The sequence below is a fragment of the Neltuma alba genome, unplaced genomic scaffold, assembly GCF_004799145.2.
Source record: "Neltuma alba isolate B1F8T4 unplaced genomic scaffold, ASM479914v2 tig00011642_pilon, whole genome shotgun sequence".
NCBI classification, from domain to species: Eukaryota; Viridiplantae; Streptophyta; class Magnoliopsida; order Fabales; family Fabaceae; genus Neltuma; species Neltuma alba.
Genome location: NW_021636290.1, coordinates 70,858 through 98,523, shown reverse-complemented (window position 1 = coordinate 98,523; position 27,666 = coordinate 70,858). Strand labels below are relative to the sequence as shown.

At 35.7% G+C, this 27,666-nt stretch overlaps 2 protein-coding genes across 3 annotated transcripts; one reads left to right on the top strand and one right to left on the bottom strand.

Annotated features, from left to right (window-relative positions):
* Positions 1–5,728: 5,728 nt before the first annotated feature.
* LOC114716042 (CEN-like protein 2) lies at positions 5,729–6,975 on the bottom strand. Its single transcript, XM_028900975.1, has 4 exons — positions 6,766–6,975; positions 6,607–6,668; positions 6,055–6,095; positions 5,729–5,949 (listed from the first exon to the last, which is right to left on the bottom strand). Exons 1-4 carry the CDS (start codon positions 6,973–6,975, stop codon positions 5,729–5,731), a joined length of 534 nt encoding a protein of 177 aa, XP_028756808.1.
* A 2,919-nt stretch (positions 6,976–9,894) lies between these two features.
* On the top strand, positions 9,895–16,347 carry LOC114716058 (ABSCISIC ACID-INSENSITIVE 5-like protein 1). Of its 2 annotated transcripts, XM_028900996.1 has the most exons (5): positions 11,926–12,146; positions 14,400–15,421; positions 15,920–15,991; positions 16,082–16,111; positions 16,261–16,347. In XM_028900996.1, exons 2-5 carry the CDS (start codon positions 14,459–14,461, stop codon positions 16,345–16,347), a joined length of 1,152 nt encoding a protein of 383 aa, XP_028756829.1. In that variant the 5' UTR covers positions 11,926–12,146; positions 14,400–14,458. The 2 variants fall into 2 exon arrangements, 1 of the variants encoding a protein (XP_028756829.1); XR_003737585.1 differs by lacking the exons at positions 14,400–15,421; positions 15,920–15,991; positions 16,082–16,111; positions 16,261–16,347 and adding an exon at positions 13,835–13,880 and having other exon boundaries at positions 9,895–12,146.
* The last annotated feature ends 11,319 nt before the right edge of the window (positions 16,348–27,666 follow it).

Sequence of the window (27,666 nt, the reverse complement as noted above, 5' to 3'; positions counted from 1 at the left end):
TTGCATTAATAATGCCTAATTAACTCACATGTTTATTTCTTTTATCACAATAGGCTGTGTGTTGCTATTTTTAGGAATTATTCTCTCTAGTCTTTAATATAAGAATTACTTAACTAATTATATTAGATTAAAAAAATCAAATATGTTAGTTAATTATAACACGGCATAATCTCCATAATACTCATATAATATGAGTTTGAAAAAAAATAACAAACAAAATGGATTAGGATATTATATTTAGAAAATAAGAATGAAAAAAAAAAGCAGGAGATATAATTACAAAGAGGTAAATAATTGAACGGTGTTGGAGATTTAGATTTAATATGTGTGTTGTTACGACAGCAGATGTCTTTAAAAACCCACAGATCGAGTGTCTGTTTGGGGGAGGACTAGGGAGGAAAAAGCCACAATGGAGAGTTCAAAAGTAGCTTAATGTATCAGGTCTTTGTTTGGATGAGGCAGTTAGATTTCAGGGTAAAAACTAATCTCAATCTGAAAAAGTCATAAACTATTTTGAATTGCTTATAAAAAAATTGCTTTTTATAACATGGAGAGAGAAGGGAAAAAAAAAGAGAAACTTATGAGTCCCATTTTTTTTAGTAAAAAAAAATACAACAAAACTACTGTACCAAATACCACTCTATTTCTATTTATAAGTCATTTGTACTCTAAATTCACAAATTAAGAAACGTATTAAATTGATAATTTTTCATATTTGTCCTTATTAAAGAAAGAGTATTAAAAATATTTTTTATATTTTCTCTCACATATTTACCTTATTTTTCTATCTGCATTTATTAAATCAACAAAAGAAAAAAAACAATAATAACAAGTCTTATCCTACTAGATGAGATCAGCTACATAAATCACACGACACTATTGTGCTCTGTCAGCAACCTAATCCTTAGATATGTTATTGACCAGGAGGTCTTGTTTAATAATCTCATTAAACATTCTTCTCGGTCTTTCTCCGCCCCTTTTTATAGGACTCCATGCTGTCTGATCTACCTTCCTCACTGGGGCCTCCAATAGCCTTCTTTGCACATGTTTAAACTATCTTAAGCAATATTCAGTCATTTTCTCTTGGATAGGCGCTACAACGACTCTTGCTTTGATATTTTCATTTCGAATGCTATCTTTTTTTGTATGACCACACATCCATCTCAATATCCTTATTTCTGCTACCTCAACTTTGTGCTCTAGTTTTTCCTTTATGGCCCAGCATTTACTGCCGTACAATATAGCTGGTCTTATAGCAATCTGATAAAATTTTTCCTTAAACTTCTCAGGTATCTTTTTATCGCAGATAACTATGATAGCTTTCTTTCACTTTAACCAACTAGCTTCTATTCTATGAGAAACGTCTTCATCAATTTCACCATCTCCATGTACAATGAATCCTAGGTATTTAAACTTTGATATCTGAGGAATGATTTAACACCCCATCTTCATCTCCAAATCACCGTCGCCTTACCTTCTCCCAAAATTACAAAGCACATATTTTGTTTTGTTCCTACTTAAGCGAAAACCTTTCGACTCCAAAGTCTTTCTCCATAACTCCAATCTAGAGTTAATCTCTTCTTTTGATTTCGTCATGAGGACTACGTGATATGCAAAAAGCATACATTTAGAGATTTTTTCTTGAATAAACTCAGTTAGAACATCCAGAATAATATTAAACAAGTAAGGACTCAAAGAAAATCCCTGATATAGACCAATTTTAATGGGAAAATCTTTTTTCTCACCTCCAAGCATTTTTACACTAGTAATTATCCCCTTATATATATTTTGTATGGTTTTGATATAAGCAACCCATACACTTTTCTTTTTCAAAGCCTTATGAGTACTTCTCTTAGCACACGATTATAAGTTTTTTTCTAAGTTAATAAAAACCATATGTAAATCCCTTCTTTTACTCCTACATCTTTCTATTAACCTTTTTAGTAAATAGATTGCTTCAACTATGGATCTCTCCGATATAAATCTAAATTGATTCTCCCAAATAGAAGTCTTCAACTTCAACCTATATTCAATCACTTTTTCCCATAACTTCATCGTATGACACATAAGTTTTATCCCTCTGTAACTTGCACAATTTTAAATATCTCTTTCATTTTTATAAGTAGGAACTAGGAACTAAAATGTTTTTACTCCATTCAACCGGCATATTCTTGGAGCATAAAATTTTATTAGAAAGTTTGGTTAGTCCCAATTCATCCTCAACACGTAAACATTTCCAAACTTCAATAAGAATATCATCAGGTCCAACAGTTTTACCGTTGTCTATTTTCTTGAGAGTCGTCTTAACCTCTCCATTTATACTATAAGTGACTTTTTGTATTATGTAAATTCATTTTTTATTATTTTTATTATAAAACTCATATCTATTTTAGTCATTATAGAAACTAAACTCACTTTTTTTAATTATAATCCAAATAACCTTTTACCCAATCTAATCTTTATAAAATTCAATCCAAATACAATTCACATCGCTTAATTTAATTTTTACACAATCTAACCTTTTTAAAAATCAAATTGATAATAAATTATTTTTTTAATCGTCAATCCAATTAGACCATGAACCATCTCCTCTGTGCGTGTTCTTTGTCTTTCCTTTAATAATGCAGTTCCCACGCACACTTCTCCACCCACTTTCAATAGTACTTGTATTTCTGCTGAGAAAAATGATGAGTAATATTACAAATTGCAGATTGTTCTTAAATGGGATATTAATGGAGTTGTTGATCGATCAAAGCGGATAATCATAGAGACAAATAAGAACTGAGATAAGGTGAAATTGGGAGGTGTAGGTTTCAGCGTTGGAGAGGCAATTAATTAGATCAGGCCATCCTCACAATTCACCAGAGTTAAAATTCAGTCAGAAAAGTGAATATATAGATGAAGTACGTACAATTTCCAAATCGAGGGCTCACAACATGACATCTTTCCTTTATAGTCTCCTCTTGAATAGTATTGAGTACTCATTTTCCGCATCCTATGCTCCTCCCTTAGCAGCTAGAGGACGTACGCAGTAGCAGCCGACAAACCAGTAATGATATATTAGGGATGCTATTGCTATGTACGCACGCATTTGCGAAGCCCCAGAATCAAGTCTCTTTAATTTGTTTGTACCTTTTTGGGAATTAGCCAAACGCAATGCATATATTAAAAACATATACCCATATACCCAGCTGCTTCATAAAATGTCGTTTGAACTTCTCCCTGTGAAACGAAGGTCTTTGTCTGACTTGTATCTTGAAAGCTCCGAATTATACATGAGATATATATAGATATATCGTTAGTTCTAGCAAGCTAAGGCCTCTTTTTAGTGAGCCATGATGGTGCAGAGGGAATAAAATCTTTGATCCGAAGGAGTAACGGGAAATGCTATGCTTTCCTTTTGCTGGACGTACAACGCTATGCAGCTACAAACGCATACATATATATATATATATATATATATGAGAGGTCCATCTCACCGGCGTGAATAATTGAAGAGGCTAAAACAATGCAAAATAAAGACACACATATATATGCCTAAGCTTCTTAGGCTGTCAGATCGGCTTGTGCACGGCCCTCCCTTTCTTTTTTCTTTTCTTCTCTTCCTGTCCCATCTATATTAACATTATTGCTCCGTTCCATTGTTTTGCTGGTGATTTCCTCATCGTATTTTGGTCTCACAAATACCCATGTTTTCTTCTATCCCTTGGATCATTTTCAGGATCTCATCATACCGCCGTATTTCAAGGTCAAAAAAAAAATCAGTTGAACCGCCGTATTAGTTTCCCCATTTTTCTTCAAAAAAGAAGGCCGAGCGGAATAAACAGTGACCGAACACATCAACTCGTCAGAACCTTTTTGAATTTGAGCTGCACCTAAGTGTATAGCAGACAGCAGTTCAGTTCGCATAGCCAGCATCTCTAAATTCTGAGAATAATTAAGTAATTATTTTTATTCCTTAATATAAAAATTAGTTAATTAATTTAAATAGATTAAAAAAATTAATTTAGTTATTTATAATAAATAAGTATTATTTTTTAAAATTTTTTTTACTAATCAAGTGTATTTATTAAAATTATCATTATTATAAGAACTATCTTAAAAAATAGATAAATATAAGAGACAAAATATATTAAAATTTTATTTTTAAAAACAAAAAAAAATTAAACAAATATGAGTTTTTTTTTTTGGCCAAAGAGATAGTATAAGTTAAACATCACGATCATTTGTAATGAACCCTGTCTGAATTCTTCATATTTTTGTGGCCAGTAAAAATCTTCCCTACTTAGGCTGTCAGCTTGATAGGCATTTATCAAGTTATCAACCGTTATCATCTGCTGCACGTACGGAACTCTTGGGATAATACATGCAAAACACACACACACACACAGACAAAAGTTAACAGTGTTCTATTCTCTTGACAGGAATCCGAATAATAAAATGCAGATTTGAGCCCTCATCTTCCCTTGCACCCTGTTTGGTTTGAGGGGAAAATGAAATTCTAATCATTTCGACGCTTGAAAAACGAAGAAATGTGCTAATAGTTTTAATTGATTTTTCTTACTCTTTTCTCTTGCCTATTTTTCTGCATGGGCAAAATCATCGAGAATATTATTGAAAACTAATTCCATCTGAAATAGCCCAAAGAATTGATTATCACGCCACAGGTGCTAGAATTTTTTTTTGAGGGGCAATCCTCGGGTGTTAGATTAAACTACAATAATATAAAACACAGTTTTAAGCATCATCGAACAATGTCGAAGCTAAGCCGGATGATTGCAATGATTTAGGATCAAATCTTTGAAAATACTCTATAGATAGTTCTAAATTTTCACGAGGAGACAACAAAATTAATAACAATTAGCTATTAAAAAAAAAGTCAACATAGGAAACAAATTGTGTGCACCCGCATACATTGACCCAAATTTTGATCTTTTTTTGTTTGGTGGGGGATGGAGGGGCGATGGTGTCAATGATACGTATATGATGCAGTAATACAGATATCTTGTGCACGATGAGAAAGAAAGAGCAAAGAATTTACTATCGGACAAGTTAAGATGCTTCAATATAATACACTCACATGCATATCTATAGAATCACTAAAATACCCAGAACCGGGGGGGGGGGGGACACTCTTGCTTTTGCAAGATGAATTCTTTAAAGCAATGATATGCTAAGAAATGATATGATTATGCGTAGATAATTGACATTTTATTCCTATTTTTATAATATGCATCTTTGCTTTCAAAAAACTTGGATAATAAGCTCCGCTTTGATTATAAAGACAAGGTTAACCTGGCTTTAATTTATACGGAATATATTTAGGTGTAATGGGCCTGACTTGTCTAAATACGCACAAATTAAGTTGGCTCATCCCATTATTTGCGTGCCGAACCTGGACATGCCAAGAGACCATTAAACTTGACCCATAAATAGCTTCTTCCAGCTAATTAATAGAGCTTGCAGAGTATTCAACACAAACTGAAACACCACTTCGATAATAAAACATAGAGCTGCAACACTACGAAGGATCACAAGTTGCCCTGCAGATTTTTGGCAGTCCTAATTAAGTACCTCGGAACAACCTAAGATCCTCCATGAATTTATTCTTGTTAACATAAACACATACAAACACAAGCCATTACTAGCTAGGTAGATATATATATGATGGATGATACAGTGCGAAGTCACGTCGTGACAAACAAACTCAGAGCTGACTGGTTTGAATTCAACGTCTTCTCGCGGCGGTTTCCCTCTGAGCATTGAAGAACACAGCGGCCACTGGAGGTCCAAGCTCGTTCTCTTCCGCATATTTTCTTGCGTTGAATCCGTCTCTTGAAGTCGGTATTTTCGTCACTGACTGCCTGCGTTTCTGCTTATATAGCAGAAAAACATACCTGTGTATCCCTATGTTCGGCCTTGGCATTTCATACTTCACCAACTCTTTTCCTGCCAGTAATTTTTTTTTTTTTTTTAGCAGAGAACTAAAGGTTAATGAAAAGCCACTGATTCTTCAAGCTCATTGTATGGGAACTGATACGCAAAAGCACTTACCGAATGAGGCGTCCGTTGTGCCTGGAATGTCTGTGACTATCCTGTGAAAATATAATTAGAAATTACCAAACACTTTCCCTTAGTGGACCTTTCACAGTGATATTTTATACACACACACACACACATCCCAATAACTAAGCACACTCGCCTTTTTCCGCTAGACTATAACAAGACAGATAAATTCAGAGGGAAATTTCGATCGCTTGCTCCTGGTTGCTCCAGAATTTAACACATCACACATGAAGTACTAATTAGCTCTATGGTTAACATGGGTATTGGAATACTTATCTTTATGACTTAAATATCGAAGCTCGAATTCCAATTATGAAGTCAAAGAACCCCGAAGTATTATCGTACGTATATATCAATGTCCGAGAATTTTACCTATGCCCTAATTCATTTATATATTCTGTGTAGGATTAAAAGGTGCCCAAGAAGAGATTACACGCCGCCAGATAATCGGCCGGTGAAACAGTATCATTCATCATTTACGCAGCATCTCATACAGTAATTAAGAAAACCAAGTGAAAGAGATACGCCGGTCAGCCATACCAGTGCAAATGCTCTCTCAGGTATGGATCACTAGGGCCAGGAACATCTGGATCTGTCATAACCTAACCAAAATTCATAGCGAATGAATGGAAAAAAGAAGATGAAGAAGATGACGACTTGGAGGAAGATGATGAAAACTGAAGAAGAATGGAAAAGTACCAAAGTGAAGAAGGATCTCATGTCGCCGCCATGAACCTGAACTCTGGGTTTAGAGGTTACTGCAGAAGGGAAGAACTCATGACCATTGAAAACCTGCTTGTTGGAGTTGTAAGTGACGGTCATTTGTACTGTTGGAGTGAAGCAATCAATGACATCTCCAATCACCCTCCCAACAGCTAGAGGATCTGCAGTTATCATTTTCATGGCCATGATAAGAACAATAATTGATTCAAACAAGAAGAGAATTAAGCTTGTGAAAGTGGTATGAGCTAAAAATGAAAAGTTGAAGATTTCCAAGGCCTTGTGTGTCGAGTGAGCAATCGGAACCCTATATTTATAGAGCAGAGATCCCCTTTCAAGTTATTATAATAAGGGTTTCATAAGATATATTGCTAAAGCGGACATAAGGGCAGAAATTAGAGTTATAAAAAGTAATCCCAATTCTCTACTGCACTGGTTGCAGAGAAGTCATGTAATCCAGTTTATAATGTCCGTTTTTATATTAAAAAAATTAGAAATATCTTTATATACGGGGCAACAAGAAAAAAATAAGTGAAAACAAATGAAAGATTCTGTTGAGATAAAATAGGTAGGATTGATGAGTGGCATAGTATTATTAAATTGTAACTTTAAGTGACGCGACTTGAGGTTAAAGCCTTCATTTTCGAGAAAGAGAACATTTTCGCAGGATTATAATAGATGCAGTTACCAAAAAATTGAAGAAATTTAATAACAAAAATTAATTGACTCTGTATTATATTCTTTAATCTATCTTTCTATGTGTGCATCACACACGTTGAAACACAGTATACTCGGAGTTCAATCATAACGTCAGAGACTAAAAGAATAGAGCTTCACGATCAGCACATGCACCCACGGCTAAAAACAAAATATAAGAGAAACTGAAAGACGACAAGAGGAAGTTTGAAAAAAGTGGCTAAGAGGATCAAAGTGGACGTTTAGTCAGTCGAAAAGGTGATTTCGAATTCTGACACAATAATTTCCAGTTTTACTATATGTCCCACGCATAGTTTGGATAATACAAGAATGTATGCTATAAATGTGATTATATTATAATTCATTTAAAAAGTCCGGATTCTATTGTTGAATAATCACTAGTTTGTGTGGATACTAATTAATATATAAGTTGTTAAAAAGTCTGCTCATTAGGAAATATCCTCACCCTATGGATTCTTTAATTATATGATTTCACTAAATTAATTATATGAGTGGCTTGGCTTCTCGTAATAAATAAACCACAATGATTAGGATAATGGAGTATCTTTCTTAGCTTACGAACGAAAGGCAAAATGTAGGAATTACTGTTCGATATATCAATATATCGTGTAGTAGTATGTATATATAGATATAGCCAATAAAATATCATTTAATTGAGAAGTTATTAAATTTTTTTGAGATAAAGTTAATAAGGTTTAAAATTTTTCTTAGTTTAAAAAAACTTATAAATAGAATTAGAGAAGCATAAAAGTAAGATACTGTGGGGATTATCTTTTGCATTAAGAGTATAAAGATGTGAAATTCCTAGGCGTGGGTGCGGCTAGAACCTTCCTTAATCTGCCCACTGATGCTTTAGTTGGCAATTATTAGGATATAATCTAAGACAGTACAATTGAAGCTCCTCCACCCACATAAAACCTATGTTTCAGTGTGGTTAGCGTCTTTTCAATAATTGTGTATACATATGTTCCATCTTCCATGGTAGTAGCTCAAATTGTGAATTATATTATTGTCCTTCAATTCTTACATTATCATCATATTCCCAGCATGGACCACATCTTATATGTATGTACATGTGGTAATAACTTATTCCTTAAAAGTTAAAAATATAAATTCATTTGCTTGAAAAAGGCAACTCATCCCAACTAGGTAGGAACCTAGCTACCTAGATGCTTTTCTATAATTTACATCAATATAATTCGGACATTGTTGAATTCAGCCATCGTTTTGACGTTTCATATTTGATCAATGATCATTTTGTTTATTATTTTCGGTAATACCATTTTCCTATATGTATAGGCATATTTAAAATTTCCGAACTTTTTCACATATTGCAAGCAATAAATGTATTAATTAAATTAGTGTTCATGATCAGAGTGGTCGAATGTAAAATAATCATACATGTTTTGTCTAATCAAAATGTAACAATATATATATATATATATGACACGACAAATTCACTCCCACCATCGCTAGAATTTTGTTCCAAAGATAATTCTTTTATTTGCTATTCTTATTCTTCGCGCATAAAAATAGGGGGAAAGTGACTTTCGTGGTATTGTTATAATCAATTAATCGTGGAAGGCATTATTCTGATGTGAGAAACTAGATGTCAAATTTTGGATTGCAAGTACGACTTATGGCGAGGCTTGCATCTATTAGTATTTTGCACAATGAAATTGTAACACGCTCTCTCTAGTACTCATGAAATAATATGAAGAACAGATTGAGCTTGTCGTTTTTTTCCGGAAAATAATTCTATTACCTTAACTGAGTCCTTACTTAAATAGCATGCATCGATATTGATAATAAAATTTTCAAACTATACAATTCACAAGTTATAGAAATACTCTCCGATCTAAATATAAAACCCTATTTTGTAGTATACATTATAAAATAAATCTTATATTTGGAACCAGAGGAGTACAATAGTAACACAAAAAATACTTTTTTTTGCTCATGACCATGCTTTTGATCAGCAAATCAAGCTATCATTTAATTAAACACATTATACCAGGCTTAACTCTACTTATTTAAGGCCTTCAAGTGAGAGACAGAAGACAATATAAGGGTTGTTTGATTTGTACAATGGAATGAAAAGGAAGAGTAAATTGAATAATTTCTTTTTATATACGAATGCCATTAATTTGTATTTTTAGATAAAGACTAAAAGAAATAAAATTATCTGTCGAATAATGATTATAGAAAATAATTTCTTCTCTTGGGTTGCTCCAAAAGGATCTCTTTTGGGTCACTGGATGGGCACACAAAGGTGGGAAATGGAATTTGAGTATTGGGCCAAGACAGCCCATCTTCTGTTCGATAATTTTTTTCCATATGAAAAACTGTAACCTCTCTCTGAAAGGGTGAGCCTTTTCAGTAGAAAACGCTACCGTTGAATTCCCGCGGGAAAATTTCGCAACCATGATGAGCGCGTCAACCTGTGTTTCTGTTCCTGGAAACCCCACAGTCACCTTGTTGGAGAAATGCAGAACTCTGCGCCAAGTGCGTCAAATTCATTGCTATATGATCAAAACAAACCTCGTCAGTCACACATTCTCCGTCTCTAAACTGATCTCTGTTTGTTCTCACACCGGTGAACTCGACTATGCCTTGTCCATTCTTCTTCGAATTCAAAACCCCACTTCATGCCTCTTCTTTCGCTCTCTAATCAAGGGCTTTTCCGAAAGTTCAAATCCTTTTCAGGCCGTAATGCTTTACGCCCACATGCTATTCTGCTTAGAAGATTTGCGGGGAATCGATTTCTCCGTTCCCTCTGTACTCAGAGCTTGTGGCAGATCCTCTGCGTTCAGAGAAGGGAACCAAATTTTCGGTCACGTATTGAAGACCCATCTATGGTTTGACCCGTTTGTGACAAATTCTGTGGTTCGCATGTTCTTGGAGATTGGTGAGATCGAACTTGCGAGATCGGTGTTTGATAGAATGCCTGTGAGAGACTTGATTTCTTGGAATTCCTTGATTACGGGTTATTTGAGGGCCGGCGAGATTGAGCTTGCACGTGAACTGTTTGAGAGAATGCCCGAACGGGACCTGGTTTCATGTAACGCCATGATTGATGGGTGTGCAAAGCAAGGAATGTATAAACTCGCTGAGGATATTTTTACGACAATGAAGGTTAGGGATTTAGTAACTTGGACAACAATGATTTCAGCTTATGTTCTTAATCACCGCCCTATGAAAGGCTTAGATTTATTCAGAGAAATGTTGAGTAAAGGAATTCAACCTGATGCCCCTGCTATTATCAGTGTCCTTTCAGCCATTGCTGATCTGGGTTTTGCTGAGGAAGGAAAATGGATGCATACTTACATGTCTACCAATAAGATAGATCGTTGTTCTAGTTTTATTGGATCAGCTCTCATAAACATGTATTCGAAATGCGGCCAAATCGAAAATGCCTACCATGTATTTAGAGGCATATCTCATCGAAGAAACACTGGGGATTGGAATTCCATGATGTCTGGGTTTTCTATCCACGGGCTTGGTCATGAAGCCATCAAGCTTTTCTTGGAGATGGAAAGGACAGAACTTATGCCTGACGATATCACTTTTTTAGGACTCCTAAGTGCTTGCAACCATGGAGGTCTAATGAATGAGGGCCTATCCTATTTTGAAACCATGCAGGTGAAATACAAGATCGTTCCTAAGATTCAGCACTATGGATGCATAGTTGACCTTCTCGGTAGATCAGGTCATTTAAAAGAAGCACTTGAGATCGTATATGATATGCCCGTGGAGCCTGATGTTTTAATCTGGAAGGCCATTCTGAGTGCCAGCATGAAGCATAATAACATTGAAATAGGTCAAATTGCTGCAGGACGAGCTATGGATTTGGCTCCAGAGGATTCAAGTTGTTATGTTCTCCTCTCAAATCTGTATGCCAAATTGGGACGGTGGGATGACGTGGCTAGCGTTAGAATAGTGATGAAAAAGAGAGGAGTAAGAAAAATTCCTGGGTGCAGCTCCATTTTTGTGGATGGTAAAGTTCATGAATTCCTAATTGGGAAAGCAATAGATGTGGAGAGCAAGCAAAACATTCTTTCCATGATAGAGGAAATAGTCTCCAAGTTGAAATTGGAAGGATATGAGCCTGACCTTAACCAAGTTCTTCTGGATCTTGAAGACGATGAAAAGGGATGCCATTTAGCTCTTCACAGTGAGAAGATGGCTCTTGCTTTTGGACTGCTGAATACCTCCCATGGGATCCCCATTCATATAGTGAAAAACTTGAGGATTTGCCGTGACTGTCACTCGTTCATGAAACTGGTTTCCAAAGTATACGACCGGAGAATTATTGTCAGGGACCAAAACCGCTTCCATCATTTTGAAAATGGTGATTGCTCTTGCCAAGATCATTGGTAATTTCGATGTTTAGTTTGTGAAGAGATCATGAATACGTGGGCAAGGGGGTTGATTTGATTGGGTTTCATTAGACTGATACGATTAATATTTGATTTGGTAAATGAAATTCCAGCGCCCCAGTCGATATTCATTCCATTCAACGATCTTAGCCACTTAAGACCAGCTTCGATGATTGGATGAGCAGAATTGGAGAATTTAAGTACTAGTCCATCATTCTTTGATGGTGTAAATATAGACATCCTCTGCTAAGAATCAACAAACAGGTATTTCTTTTCCTAATATTAAATGAGAATCACATAGAATTTTTTTTTTTTAAAAAAGGAGAACTTTTATGGAATAATTATAATGTTTTCCATATTAGCTAATTGTGGTTTTTCAAATGTTATTTTAACTTTCTATTCATCTGTTTAATTGTTATAAATTTAATGGTGGTTTTTTTTATAGTAATATTTATTGGAAATTCTTGCGAGTTCCGCAACTGTGTGATAATTTTTAAATAACGAGACTTCATTCCCTTTATATAGTATAAAAAATTCTAACCTCATGGATGGATTCTTTAAATAACGGCTCTATTTGGGTTAGCTTCTACTTAGTATTTGTTTGAGCTTTGCTTAAATAATCTTTATGTGATCGGACGACTTTTTTGTCTGTATCTTTTTATTTTTTATTAAAATGGTCTTTTATTAAAAAAAATCATTTTGTGTTATATTGATATTTTTAATATTTGTTTATTGACTGATTTGACTTCTGGACCTACTTTTTCAAATCCAAGGAATCCATATGAACATAAACTTCACCTTGTCTGTTTTTACACAAAAATCTAAATCCATCCCATTGTTTAATATTGAATAAAATTGAATGAAACCGGTATTGCATCTAACCTTACCTTCATTCGTAAGAGCAAACTTAAACACCTCTGTGGTGGTCGTATTCAATGGATATAGAGATTAAAAGTCTTGCCCCATGAGAAGCTCCACATTTGAAAAGATTGTTTCGTCCTATATTACATGCAAGTACATTTCTGTCCCCTTCCTATATAGCATCAATTGCAACAATATATCAGCCATTGTGTTTAGAGGGAGAAGTTTACGCGGTCAAATTCATAGTCTAAAGGGAAAAGATCTTTTTTTTTTTTAAAAAAAAAGAGTTATAAAGAAAAGGGCATTTTGCCCTTTTCACTGCTTGCATATATGAAAACGATTATTGGGTGGCTAGTAAATAGAGCCAACCAACCACAACAATCCCACTGCCCAAGCACAGAGTTACCACCAAGGAACCGGCATACCATTACCAGGTTCCCCCTCTTCCCCTCCACGCGTCAATAAATATCATACCCTCGCCTATGTTTTTAGTTCTTCTATTTTATATAAAAATCAGAATTACAATTTAGTCCCTTAATCCAATTATGCCCCATCTGTATGCTTGAACTCCTCCTTCAATTTCAATTTTTCCTTGACTTGTCTTTTATATTAATTTTTTTAACTCATCTTTTATTACTCACTTCCCATCTTTAATATAAAAGCTAGTTTGACTTTTAATTTGATTTTAAATATGAGATCTTAATCCACTTTATTTTTCATATTTATCCATTTTTGTCAAGGTAGTCCTTATAGCAGCTGCACATGTTAAATGTCTTATCAAATGATAGTTTTAGCTAATACACATGATTAATAAGGGTATTTTAGGAAAGATAACACTTATTTATTACAAGTAACTAACTTAACTAATTTCTTTAATTCTTTTAAGTTAGTTAACTAAGTCTTATATTAAAAACAAGAGGTAGTATTTAATTATCTCAGCAATGCTTGACCAATAAAAATCTCAACACTGCTAATTTGCATTGAAATTGAAGCTTCCAAGCCAAGAAACTATCAAATTGAGTGTTAATTTTTTTAAGCTGTTATATGCGCGAAGTGGAAAAATTGAGGACTAGATTGAAACATTCTTGCAGATGGAAGGACAAAATAAGACCGAAGCTCATAAAGACTGAAAAAAAGAAAAAAGCGAGGCCCATCATATATATACCTCCCTCGCTTCCAGACAAAACTTTATTCAAGATGGTGCCAATGGCAGTTAAAGTCACAGTGCATTGTATCTTCCCCCACCCCCTTCCTCTCTTCCTTCTGATATCTCTCTAGTTCGGTCGTCCTTTCTCTCTTTCAGATTCTATCGCCGTTCAATTTCAGGTATTTTATGTCTGAGTCTTCTGCTTCTTTCATCATCGATCTGATGACCATTCAAATCTCTCTCTATAAATTTAATCTCTTCCACCATTTTTTTTTCCTTTCTACCATTTTCTGTACTTTCCATGCCGATCTTATTCATATACATGGATGCATGCGACATGCAAGTATCTTAGTGACTTCCCTGCTAACTTCAGTTGCATCAGCATCCCAGATCAGTGGTTATAATTCTCTCTGTCAAATATGAATAGTGATTTCGCTTTTCTACTTAATCAATTACATATATATTCCGTTAGAATGGCTTCTAATTGCGTTGTTGATGCGATTTGATAGAAACTGAGAATTGATCTCTGGTTGCCGAAGTTCAATTTTTGCATGTTTCGTAATCAATAATGCTAGTTTCCGAGACAGAAACGGTCGCTTCCGACAAGAGCCATACACAACAGTTGGCGCCTTCGTCCCTATCCCTGCCTCTTCCGCAATTGCAGCATGAATCGCCGTCAAAAGAAGCCTCAATTTCTTCACCAAACAGTCATCAACATTCAATACTCTCTCTTACCCTTGAAGAAATCCAAATCAAGAGCGGAAGGATGTTCGGGTCAATGAGCATGGACGAATTCCTAGCCAATATTTGGAATTCCGACGGTAACCAGGTCGATTCACAACCGCCGCCGCTCGCCCGTGAAGAATTGCCTGTTCAAAGCAAAAACGCAGGTGCAGAAACAGCACCCGTTATCTCCCAACAACCCTCATTGTCTGTTCCTCCTCCGATTTGCAAGAAAACTGTGGATGAGGTTTGGTCTGAGATCCGCAAAGATCACCAGCCACAGCCAAATGAAGAAGCTAATGACGAAATTAGCGGCAATGAGAGCCTCAAAAGGCAACAAACACTTGGGGAAATGACTCTGGAGGATTTCCTGATAAAAGCTGGGGTAGTACAAGAATCATCTTTACAGTCATTCATACCCTTGAAGACTTCTGGGCCTCAACAACCATCATCATCGTTGCCATTTCAGATCCAAATTGGGAATATGACAGATAATAGACCATTCGATGCGCGTTATAAAATGGGGCCTGCAGTGAGGATGGGATTTTCTCCCCAACAGAATGTCGGAGGCTGTTCGTCGGGAAATGGAACTGCAACGCGCCGAGTGTTGTCCCAGAGCCATAGCTTAGCAGGAAAAGACCCCGCCAATGGTGGTGCTGCTCAGAAATTTCAAACATCAAGAGAGTCTGCTAGGAACAGTGGCAAGAGGAGGATAATTGATGGCCCTCCTGAAGTGGTGGTGGAGAGACGGCAGCGCAGGATGTTGAAGAATCGCGAATCAGCAGCGCGTTCTCGAGCAAGAAGACAGGTTTTGCACTCATCCTAATCTGCTCTTTTGTGCGTGCGCGCTCGCGTGTTTTCTTTTTTTGGGTTTTATAAGAAACGACGAACAGTTTCCCTGAAAAGTTTGCTCGTTTTACTTTTCAAAGCCTCGTAACATTTTCAGGGTCGGATAGAAGATATATGCAAGCACTTTGTTTTTCATTTTGTGGATGACAGCATATCAGAATGCTAATTGTGAACTATGGACTATAGAACTTTGTTTATGCATATTTAACGATTAGAGAATACTAAAAGATTGTTGAGTTTAGTTGAGTAGACTCTTACCGAAATTAGAATTTATTCATTATCTTGTAATTATTCATGATTGACTTTTGATTTATATACGATTTTCAGACTGATTCTATCTAACAAATTTTCTTGTTTTAGGACAGGTATTCACTTCCATTGCAATCGCTTTCTTGAAATGGTTTCTTGGGACCTTTGGTTTCCTTCCCATTATAATGTCTGGTCCTTATTATTGTAGGCATATACGGTGGAGCTAGAAGCAGGTCTGAGTCAACTTAGACAAGAAAATGAAAAGCTGAAAGAAATTCTGGTACACGAAGTTTTTACAATATATTCATCATGATGATAATTAATATTGTCTTGTGTTTTAACAAATTTTTTTTTAAATAATTCGAAATAGGCTGAAGCTGAGCGGAAGAGAAGACAAGAGGTGAGACTTAGTAAGCGACCTTCATTTTTTGCCTTTAATCTGATCGAATAGCCAGAAAGTGACACCGAAACGTGAATCATGATGCTTGCTTGCTATATATATATATATATATATATATATATGTTTTGACCTTGTGTTTTGATGTATAGATAGCGCGGAAGAACCACACAACCAGGGCTCAGAAAAGAGCAGAGAAGTTTAGGGCTATGAGGAGGACAGTGAGCGCGGCCTGGTGATTGTGGTGAATGCCGGGCCTTTGATTCCAAGGGATGAGACATTTAATGCTTGTAATATAATATAATATAGTCTGTTCTGTATTGAAAGTGATGCTCCTGTGAGATATCTATACATACATATACGAGCCTCTATTCGGCAGGGATAATGAGACACATCAACCATATAAATATATATATAGTATGTATATAACAGCCGCCAACCATTTTAATTATTGTATGTATGTGTATTTTACATGACCGTATGTATCTATCGTGTGTTATATATATAGGGTATTGAAGCCATTTTATTTATGCTTGCGGATGCATTTTTTTTTTTCAAAAAAAAAATTCATACCACGAGTTACTAAATTTTCATGGAAAATTTAAGTTTGTGAATTTTATTGATCTTAGCATTGATGGTATTTCTAGTTATACTCTGTGATAGTGAAGTTGTATGTATCAGATTAAGGTACACAACACTTAGTTTTGTGTGACATGATATATAAATTTAAAATTATTTCTCACGCATGCGTTCAAAAATAGGATTTTTAGAGCACTTGTCCTGTTATCCATTTTGTCATTGCTTGGTATATGATAGTGGGTGATAAAAGCACGGCATATGTTTATTGGGCAAACTTCAGGACACCGTTTCTTTAGGCACACTTACGTTGCAATTTATACCAGAGGTTTAATGTGAGAATTTCTTAAGGATTCATAATCCATCATTTCGAGACCATGTGAAAATAGTAATGAAGATTGTATGAATATATTTTTGAAAAATAAAGTATTAAGCAGGCAATAAAAATGACCAAATTAAGAAATAAACTTCATAATCATTACCACGCACGCACGATTTCCAATTTATCATCTATAAAACTACAGAATAATTAATGAGGTGTGAAAAATATAATGTCAAGGGTGAGTTAGTAATTTTATTAATAATTTATAAGTTAATCTAAATTATATTACATAGAATTATATGTGATAGTACATTTTTTTATGCTTAAATATCTTTCTATTAAAAACAATCCTATTTAAAGTATTGTCAGACATTAAATGTGAATACTTCTCTTAACAGGGAATAGTATTTTTTTTAATACACATGTAATAGTGCAAATTATGAAAAATAAAACTGACTTATTTGTTTAAATAGGCCCAATAATAAGTCTCTAAGTTTATGAGAGTGTTTAGATAAAAATCAAATCATGATTTTAAAAATATTTTTATAATATACGATGTAAATATGTAAAGAAATTTATACTTTTTAAAAATCACTTCCCCAAGCACCCTGAGTTTGATTTTTCTTTGACTTTCGTCCGGTTGAGTTATCGGCCCCCTCCGGCCCCACTTCGACCCCTACTATGCAGTATTTTATCCCAGATCCATTTTAGTCTTGAAATTATATTCTCTTCTGATCCTTAATATAAGATCTATTTAACTAATTTGATTAGATTAAAGAAGTTAGGTAAGTTAGTTAATTATAAGAAATGTGACATGTTTTTCTAAAACACCATGATCATCTTTCTTAATACCTCTCTTCCTCTTCTATTTGATTATGGTTGAGGGAATATCTATAGGGATAATTTAGAGAAAATTAATAAATATGAGAAATGGATCTTATATTTAAAATCAAAACTAACTTAATAATTGGGTCCTATATTAAAGATCGGAGAGTAATTACGTAATTATGAAAACAACAACTCTAGTTACCATCTCCACATGCGCTTTTTAAAAATAAGTAGCAAACGTCCCTGTGCTCTAAAAGATGGGAAATAAACGACGTGCCCGGACTACCGCCTCGTCCTCCCGCGTTATTTGTACTTTATAATATTATTTTATATTCATGGCTGCATTTCTCTGAGAACTGCAACGTAGCGAGCTTTCTCTGGGTTTCAACTTGGTGAATTCCACTTTCAGGTACAAAAGTTCTTGAATTCAATCTCATCGTACTCATCTGAGGTGATCTCAGACTAGTTAAATTTTCACCTTCAGGGTTTAGTATCTCCTGCTTGGTTTTTTCGGTATGGTTGGGAACCTTGTTTGAACTTCTTGATTCCACTAGTAATCCTAAATTCAGATGTTTGCTACGTCGTAAATACATCGAAAGCCTTCCCTGTGCTTCTCGTGCATCATTGAGTGCTTTTCCTGCTCTATGTTGTTGAAATATTTCAACTTTTTTGCGTTCCTTGTGATCCGCTCTTCTCTGGGCAACAGTGTTTTGCATCTAGTTTTGTTCATTCCGTCATATAGGGCGGATGGGGTTTCTTTGAATTAGTAATGTACGTTAGCGCATATCGGCGCTTATGGCATAAATTGACCTACGTCATTTTTATTCTGGAAAGTTTGAAGTGTTAACTTCATGAACTCAAGTTACATAACTGGAAATAGTCACAGTCTGTTGTGTTTCTTAGAGTATGTAGCTTTATTAGTTTCACATCTTCCCCTATTTATATGATCATGCAAACTGCAAAGCATCGGCCCATTAGAACTTTATCTGTACTGAGTATAGAGTTTCTCTACACCATACTGATATATATGAGATGATGTATTCATTCCACGTGCAATAGAGCACTTACCTTTTCACATTTCTTGGAGATTTTGGTAAGAGCAGCTTAATGTTGAGTTCTGGGAATAGCCTCACCAGGCATGGCACCTTTGCTTGTAGCCAAATCGAATTAGCAATTACATTACGAAATGAAAAATATACTGGCTCGACATAGCTAAGCAAATTCTTTGTTGTGCCTTAATGAGGTGCTTTAGAAGATCATTCTTTTAGAGTTTACACCCAAACTCATGGCTCCAAGAGCCTTGGCGGAGCAAAAGCGTTTTTTGTGGTCCTTTCTTTTTGCAAACAATTTTTTATTTTTGTGTTGGGGGGGGTGTTTTTTAATGATAACATTTTAAACCCAAATTAACATTAAAATTCTTTTCTAAACCTCGTCGTTTGGTGTTAAAGTTTACGTACATTTGTAGACTGCTACCACATCCTTCTGATTCAATTTATTTTATTCGGAGTCTTGACATCAATTTACGTCAACCAGGAATAGAGTGAAAATGTTGCAGGAATCCATAGCCAAATTGGAGCCATTAGCTCTAAGAAGCGACGAAGGACCAATTAGTCATGTGATAAGGGAGGCGGAGTCAAATTGACAAAGTTGGTTAGCCAGGTTCACAAAACCCCTGGTGATGCTTCAAATCAAACGTCAGAAACCAAGACCACAAGTTCTATGTGGAACAAGTGGATTCGATCATCTGTGACAGATGTGCAGGCGTTTGTACGTATCTGACATATCATTGTTAAGACCGCAGAGCAATTTATGTCCAATGACATAATTTTGGTCCTTGCATTGTTAAAAGCTTGAGGCCTTTTTGCAATCTGCTTGTCATTAAGAATATAGCGGCAGTCTTGTGAAAGGGAAATGCCTTGATACACATTGGTTGACAAAAATAAATATTAATCTTCTTTTAATTGTGGAAAAATTAATTAAGTTGCTTGAGTTTGAGTTGAATTTTATAGGATGAAATGAATGGGACTTTTTATCTTAATATCCAAGCGTTAGTAATGCTAGTTACATATGATAGAATTCGTTAATATAACTCTGGTGCTTAGTTTTCTCTTTCTTCACTTCTGGAAACATAAAGAGTTTAATGATCTGTGTGACTATGTGTATCTAATTTCATTCTTGCTTTGTATTTTGTTTACTCTTTTTCATAGGTCTGCAACCGCCATAACGCAGAAGAATGAGGGGGGGGGGGGAAGGATGAAAGCTCTGTTCGAACTGAAGAGAAGGCTTGCGGATTACTTGCTGTAGATGAAGAGTTGATTAAGAAAATAAAGAAGAAAAGGTCCACTGGTGCTGTGCATAACAGAGTTACAACTAGTAACGGGGATGTAAAACGAACAAGTCATTCAAAGGGGAGTGTTGATTTGAAGATGTGGTTTTATGGTTCTCAGGGTTTCAGGTAGAGCTTTTTCCCCACTTTCCAAATTGCAACACACACACACACACACACATTTGGTGCAACTTTTTTAAATGCTGAAAATCACTAGCTATGATTATATATTTAATGATGAGATATCTCCATCCACAACAAGGGTGTGGAAAGGGAGTCGAATGACCTTATATTTCACTGAGACTGACCGAGAATATATCGGATTTCCACAAAGGGTGATACCTTTTCACTGTTCCGAAGATTCTCGTTATGCATGGAACAATATAGATGCTAGCACTCTTACTGGCTTATTCGATCTGTTCAATACACATTAGTCTGTTCTTTCTTCCATTCAAAGCATTACCATATTTTTAGCGAAAAAGAATGTTCAAAATGTGCTTCTCCTTCCTTCCAATTAAGTAGAGCTGGCTTTAGTGGTTATTACACATTATTTGATATGCACCAGAGACTTGCTTTATGGGTCTTCAAATCATGAAGCCCTGGTGCATGATGTTTGTGGGGAGTGTTTGGCGCGCGCGCCCCCGGGGTCCCCCGGGGGGGGGGTGGGGAGGGGGTGTTTGGCGTTGCACCATATTGCTGCCTCAGTTCAGAGGGTTGTGGCAGAAGGAATCAACTTGTTTTACTATATCTTGGCATTGCCATGGTCACAACGTATTTTGACTGCCTTACTAAACAAAAAGAGCTGCCCCTGTATAATTGCATTACCAGTTAAAATTGCGAGGCCGAAGGCTATGAAGTTAAAGAATAGCCCTTGCGTATTATTTGACGTATATGCGTGTTGGTTGCTATTCACAAACTTTTCATCCCACAAAAAAATCTATTAATTAATTCTTGATTTTTCTATAACCAGAGAAAATACTCAAAAGGATTACCAATCAAGTAGTCTTAGTATCATGATTAAAAGCAAGGATTCTCAGGCGCGACAAACAGGTTCAGTTACCGCACCGATCTTGTCTAATGTAAAGCCTTCACCTGGAACTTTTCCAGGCTGCTAACGGCTTACCAATTCCAATATAGTCGCAGTGGTTGACATGGTAAATAAATGCAAGCTTTCTATTCTGCACTATGGTTCTTCCGTTCATGCAGTGACCCAGTGGGATGGTGAGAGGCCATAGAAAAGCACACGCTGAAGAAGAGTGAATATAATTTCTCCTGTCTTATGCAATGTTGAAGCTCAGGTCTCATCTGAAGGCTGTCCAGCTTTTGATTGTAGTCGTGAAGATTCTTCTGTTGTAAACAGTGGATATCAACTGGAAACTAGGATCTACAAAAGAACCCAGAAATATAAATGACCAGCAGATAATACGTTGCGACTTGGGTTACCTGAAAGAGAAGAATTTGGAATTATGAAAAACAAATTCATAAAAGAAAGGAAGGAATAACTCTGAGCTTGCTCTGTCAGCCAAAAAGGAGGGTTATTCTGACTTACAAACTAGGAAGAATAAAATGCCAACGGATGAATTTGGAGATTGTGTGCCAAGAAAGGGAAGAACTCGAAAGAATTTATCCCTAATAAGCTCAATTCATGCTTCGGGGAGGGTGAAGTCAGAGAATCTAAAATTCTGAAGCCTGCAGAGAACATGAGACCTGCTGACAAGAGTAAAATGTACCGTCTTACATCATTCAGATATACTTCATCCTTTCTACTCTGTCAAACCCTTAGTCTTTTGGGAATGCAGGAAATATGGTTGCCCTCCTTCAAAGAAACAAAAGGATTTGCAAGGTTCCGACTCATGTAGAGCAGGTGCATAACAATGGCTCTTCAGATTTTGCAGGTAATATTTTGACTATTTTCCATGAATGTAAGCTTGGTTTATTTGGGATATTTTAAATTTTCCCTGTGACAAAGGGATTTGAGTTCTTTCAAATGACACATGAAATTGGTACTAGTGGGTTGGGATCTGCCCAGTCGGGGTAATTTCAGTGGTTATTGTCATAATCTTTCTGCGCTGTTCAGGCATTTAGAGGCTAGTATGCAAAATAATGTTTCGAATTTCAATACTCATGATTATTTTTAGCTCACCATCTCTTGAAAGTCGTTTTTCTACGCCGCTGATAATTTTGTGTTCAGCTTAATCTACATTCTACAGTCTCCTGCTATAAATCCTATGAAATTTTGTCATGTGCATCTTTTGAGTCTCTTCGGTGGTATGAAGTCAGGTGAATAAAATGACACGTGTGGAGAACCATACAAAGCTGCAAAATCTTCTCATGATGCTAGCAGTATGCATCCTGAACATCTCACCTCTGAAAAGTTTTCGTTTTTTTCAAATTATATGTTTTTCCATGTTCAGTTTTGTGGTGCATTTTCTACTGGCACCTTTGTAGATCTTGCATGTTTTGGTCCATTCTGGGAAGAAATGGAGTCTGGTTTTGCTACCATCAGTGAGGAGAATGTATCATTCTTGAAGCAACAGGCAGCTAGCAAGTCAATTATTTGGGGCCATAGACTTTGTCATCTGATTCTCGATATTCTAACTTGCTTCTTGTTGGGATTTTGGTTACCGAAGCAGACGACTGTCGCAGAGGAACTTGATAAAACATTGATCACATTATGGTAATCGCTTTCTCGTTCATACCACTTATCGACATTGTTGATCTGGATACCTCAGCTCTTCCAAATTTCTAAGCAAGAAGCGAGACGACTCAGAAATGAGATAAATTATTTTTAAGATACTGATTAATTATAAATATTTTTCAGGATGATATTATAAACGTTGAAGCTACTCATTGTTCATAGGAAAGACAAAGAAGCTGCTGTGATGGAAAAGGATCTAAGACTGATGCTTTAACTGGAAAGTGTATTGGGGAAAGGCTGGATAATGCCATCCCTTTGTTCAAATTACTTTGTTCTGCTACAATTTCAGAAGATGGAAGTGAAGAATCATACCTCCTCAGTGAAGAAATGACTGTATCTCAGACGTGTGCCAGTGATGATTCTCATTGTGATCCTCGTAATCAATTTGATTTTGAACCTAGATACCTTGATAAAACAATTTTGAAGTCGAGTCAGAAGAACTGCCCACTGGATGGGCTTTCTTGCAATGAGAGTATTGCGTCTAACCCATTTAGGTACGCGAACACATTCACTTCCTTACGAAACACTAATTGTGGCAGGGAGATGAATTTTTCCCATTCTGATTTCTCACATAACAGGGAAACACGTTCAAATGATCTTGATCAACTGCAACCTGCTGAATTAAATGGCGGTGGCTTTCCTATGGCTAACGATTACCAACGTGTAAGTCTGCATGATAGACTTCTGCTTGAGTTGCACAGTATTGGCTTGTATCCAGAAATATTGGTAGGATTTCATTTCTTCTACTGGATTATTAATGTAACAGTTTATTAAAGCTTTGCTGATTCATGACAAGGATTACACTTTGGAGCTTCTATCTTTACGGCCTGGTTTGACGGAGGTAGTCGAAGCTAAAAATCAAAATACTGTTTCACCCAAAAAAAAAAGAAGAAGATCAAAATACTGTGGTCCCCAAGTAGAAGCTGTGCCAACAGGTTTGCACCGCAAGAGTTTATTAAATAAATTACCCTTATTCAATCTAATGCAAACTGGAATGTGATTTCTTAATTAACTTCATTAAATGTGTTTTATGGGCCTTGAGTTCTGTTCCTTCGTTTACCACTCATTTATTTTTTGATTGACTGATAGATTGTGAGGAAGAAGAATTTTGACGCAACTGATAGATTTATTAAAAGGGGAAGAGATCCAGCAAGGCTGTATGTTTTTATGATGCCTTGGATGTTTTGCTTCCTCTATTTCTTTGTTTTCTTTTATTTGCTTGACATAAAGTTTTATAATCCAAATGCATCATAAAATTAAACTGCTTCCTGTGTAGGAAAATTGTGCAAGTTGTGTTTGACCAACTTATTGAGACGGCTAACAGGAAGATATTGGCAATTAATACTTCTGCGGACAATTTCCTGCATTTATTCAAGTTTAGTAAATGATCACAGGATATCATAGTCATGTTGAAACCACGGGGTGCTAGCCGGGGTCACTTGAAATTTATAGTGCGTTCACGGTGGCTGATATCAGACACATATATTTTGGCAGCAACCCCTCCCAATCCTTCTTGCCAGTGTGCCTATGGGCAGGCTTCATGGGAGAGGGAGAAGGAGAGCGAATGGCAAAGCTGAAGCACATTTTTGCGCTCTTATTTGCGTGATCCTCAAACATTAAGGCCGTTGACTGCTGAATTTAATCAGGGGACTTGAGGCATTGCATAAACATTAAGCTTTTATTGATTTAAATTTTAGTAGGCATGCTTGGAAGCAAAAATTCAAGCGGTGCAGGTATCAACGTGTCCAAACAAGAGATTGGTCATCGTCAGTTCCTTTGATTTTTTCTTTTTTCCTCCTCGAATTGTGATTTATCTGCTGCTGCAGGTGCACTTTCTAGTGCTTATGAGAAATTTGATTCCCACATGGATGATTGTGCAGGCACTGGACCACCAGGTTCCTTACAAGGTTTAAGTCACTTCTCTGAGCAAGTATAATCGAGGAGAGAAATGCTGGCTCCTGGTGTTTTTGTTGGTGGTTCTTCCACAAAAGCTATAATTTTCGAGTAAAGGGAAAGAGAAGTCGGAGAGACAGAAATTGTAGTAGGGATCAGTCAGGAAAGAATGCCATTTCCAGCTTGGAAGCAAAGGAACCAGGGAGTTTAGGTCAATCTGGGGATGATGCTGGTGGCAAAAATGGTGAAGACAGGGCAGCATTATGTGGTAACCCTGATACATCTAAAGGGAAGCAATTCTCTGAATCTGGGAATTTGCAACCTCCGGAGTTAGATTCAATTTAAAAAAAAAAAAAAAAACAGTTCTATCCGGTGATCTTGGTGGGCATCAAGATATAGGTAGTTGGTTGAACATCGACGACGATGACGATGATTTAGCAGATCATGATCTGATAGGCCTCCAAATACCAATGGATGACCTATCCGAGATTATGTGAATAGTCCCAAGACCTTCTGCTAATAGAATTATACTTGATGCCAATGATTTTGTACCTTAGTTGGCATGAAAATTCCCTAAAAGGCTATAGATTCTTTTTTCTTTGCAACCTCAAGCCATTAGTATTGTGTACATGTTCCTCTAATTTCCCAAAAAAAAAATGTACATGCCAAATCTTGGGACACAATGGTAAGTGCAGAGCAAAAACGACAATAATTTGAATGTTCGTGTTCTTAAAAATGCACAGCTACTTCTGCTGACTTGAAATTAATACTTTTCATTGGCTAATACTACCTTCGGTCCTAATTATAAGAATCAATTGACTAATTTGATGAAATTAATAAAAAAAGTTAAGTTGGTTATTTGTAATAAATAGGTATTGTCTTTCTTAAAATATTCTTACTAATTAAGTATGTTGGCTAAAACTATAATTATTAGAAGGATTATCTTGGAAAAAATTGAGTAAATATGAGAAACAAAATGGATTGGATATTATATTAAGGACCAACACAAAAGTAAATAGGTCTTATATTAAGGACCGGAGGTAGTATATTGGATTCATTTTGCAATTTTTTTTTGCCAGATTCGTTTTGCATTTAATGCCTTGCATAGTGCAGATTCCATTAAACCACTTCCACTTTGTTTTCGGCTCTTGGGTCACATAGGTCCCACAAAACATTGATTCCGTGTTGGTCCGCTATTTCTGTCTGAGTATGGGCTTTTATTGGGCGGCTAATTGCACTTTGATGGTATCCATTTAATATGAAAAAGGTAAAATAAAAATAACTTTAAATTTCTAATACTTGCTCTTCCCGCCAAACTGATAGTTAATTTAAAAATAAAATATTTTTACCAGTTAAGCAAATTAAATTCGATTTTTTATTATTTTTATTGAATAGATGTAGAAATATTTTCAATAATTAAAAATTAGTAAAAATATTTAATATATTTTATAATAGGAGGTATTATAGTCCAAACAAATACAAAACATTAATAATTTTTCATTACACACTAAATACACACAAATGATTCTACCAAACTTTATTCCACCCACATGTTTATTGAAAAAAATTTCATAAACCAAACCCACATTCTTATTTAAAAATTTCACAAACCAGTTCATGCCAAAAAAAAAAAAAAAACAAAGGAAAAAGGCACCAAACCCTTGCTGTCCTCCCAAGTCCTCGAAAGGGCACAACAGAATAAGTTGTCTGATCCTTACTGATGTCAAAGGGAAGAAACTCTCCAGCCAGACCCGTCTTTAGAGAGAGAGAGAGGAAAAGAAACAAAGTTATACCATTTTATTATCCACATCAATTACTCTTTCCCTCACTTGCAAAAGTAATTAAACTTGAAAGGATTTATATGTCTCTCTGTTTTTCCCCTCATTTACATACTGTATTGGAGGTACTCTCTGCAACTTGTATATTCACAGGGAAGCTCTAGTCTTCCACTGCTTCTTTAACTTGGGATCATTTTCAGCTTCCTATTTGTTTCCCCCGTAGTCTATATAGCTACTTAAGAAAATCCCGAACAAGAGAATTGACTTTTCTGTTTTTCAGAAAAAGGAGAAACGTTTTGCCTGCAAATTTATATGTTTCTCCTTAAATATGCAAACATTTTAAGAAGATATCAATTAACCCCATGCATGCATTAAATGTGTGATGACAAGAGCAGCATTACACTTATATTTATGTCACTAAAGGGACGTATGCACTAATCTAATATTAAAGAGAGATAAAGTCATGTTGCATTGTCGTTGTACTTATCCCTCCATTATATATTCTCATAAAAAGCTAGAATGATTAATATAACACCCGGATCATATATCCCTATCCTTCCCAGTTATTTAAATTCCTATATATCATTCATAATGGACCCAAAAGTAATAGCACCAAAAAAAAAACATAAAATAAGTTTCTTTAACAAGAAACCTAAATCACAAACCCGTACGTGCTAAACAAATATGTAAATGATCTCAACAGATCCAGCATTTGCAAGCAAATAATTAGATGGTACATAACTTGTCATCTCGAAGAATCGTGCCTTATAACATAACATAACCCTAATGTGTGACTGAATCATGTATTAATTTGATAGTGTGTTTATGAATATATAAATCGAAACTATACACTTGTTAATAGTGCAGTGACCACCACGACGAGACAGCGTTCGTTTTTATTCCCTCATAATTCTAATTTGACTTTTTTGTATAATTATTTTATATCACACCACACTTGCAACCACTAAATATAATGCAATAATGCAAGTTGCCGCAGCCTCTCTCTAGATCTCTCTGCGCACAACATATCCATTTATGGTTTATATGAAAAGCAAGCAAAAGCATATACGTATAAGAGATCATGGCATCAGTTTTATATACGTATGAGTTGTCTACCTAATTAACCTCATCAGCCAG

Coding starts and splice junctions, on each gene's coding strand:
- LOC114716058 (XM_028900996.1), top strand. CDS start 14,459: ATGCTAGTTTCCGAGACAGAAACGGTCGCTTCCGACAAGAGCCATACA. Junction 15,422..15,919: donor GTTCTCGAGCAAGAAGACAG/GTTTTGCACTCA, acceptor TTATTATTGTAG/GCATATACGGTGGAGCTAGA. Junction 16,112..16,260: donor AGCGGAAGAGAAGACAAGAG/GTGAGACTTAGT, acceptor TTTGATGTATAG/ATAGCGCGGAAGAACCACAC.
- LOC114716042 (XM_028900975.1), bottom strand. CDS start 6,975: ATGGCCATGAAAATGATAACTGCAGATCCTCTAGCTGTTGGGAGGGTG. Junction 6,096..6,606: donor CTGAGAGAGCATTTGCACTG/GTATGGCTGACC, acceptor ATATTTTCACAG/GATAGTCACAGACATTCCAG. Junction 5,950..6,054: donor CACAACGGACGCCTCATTCG/GTAAGTGCTTTT, acceptor AATTACTGGCAG/GAAAAGAGTTGGTGAAGTAT.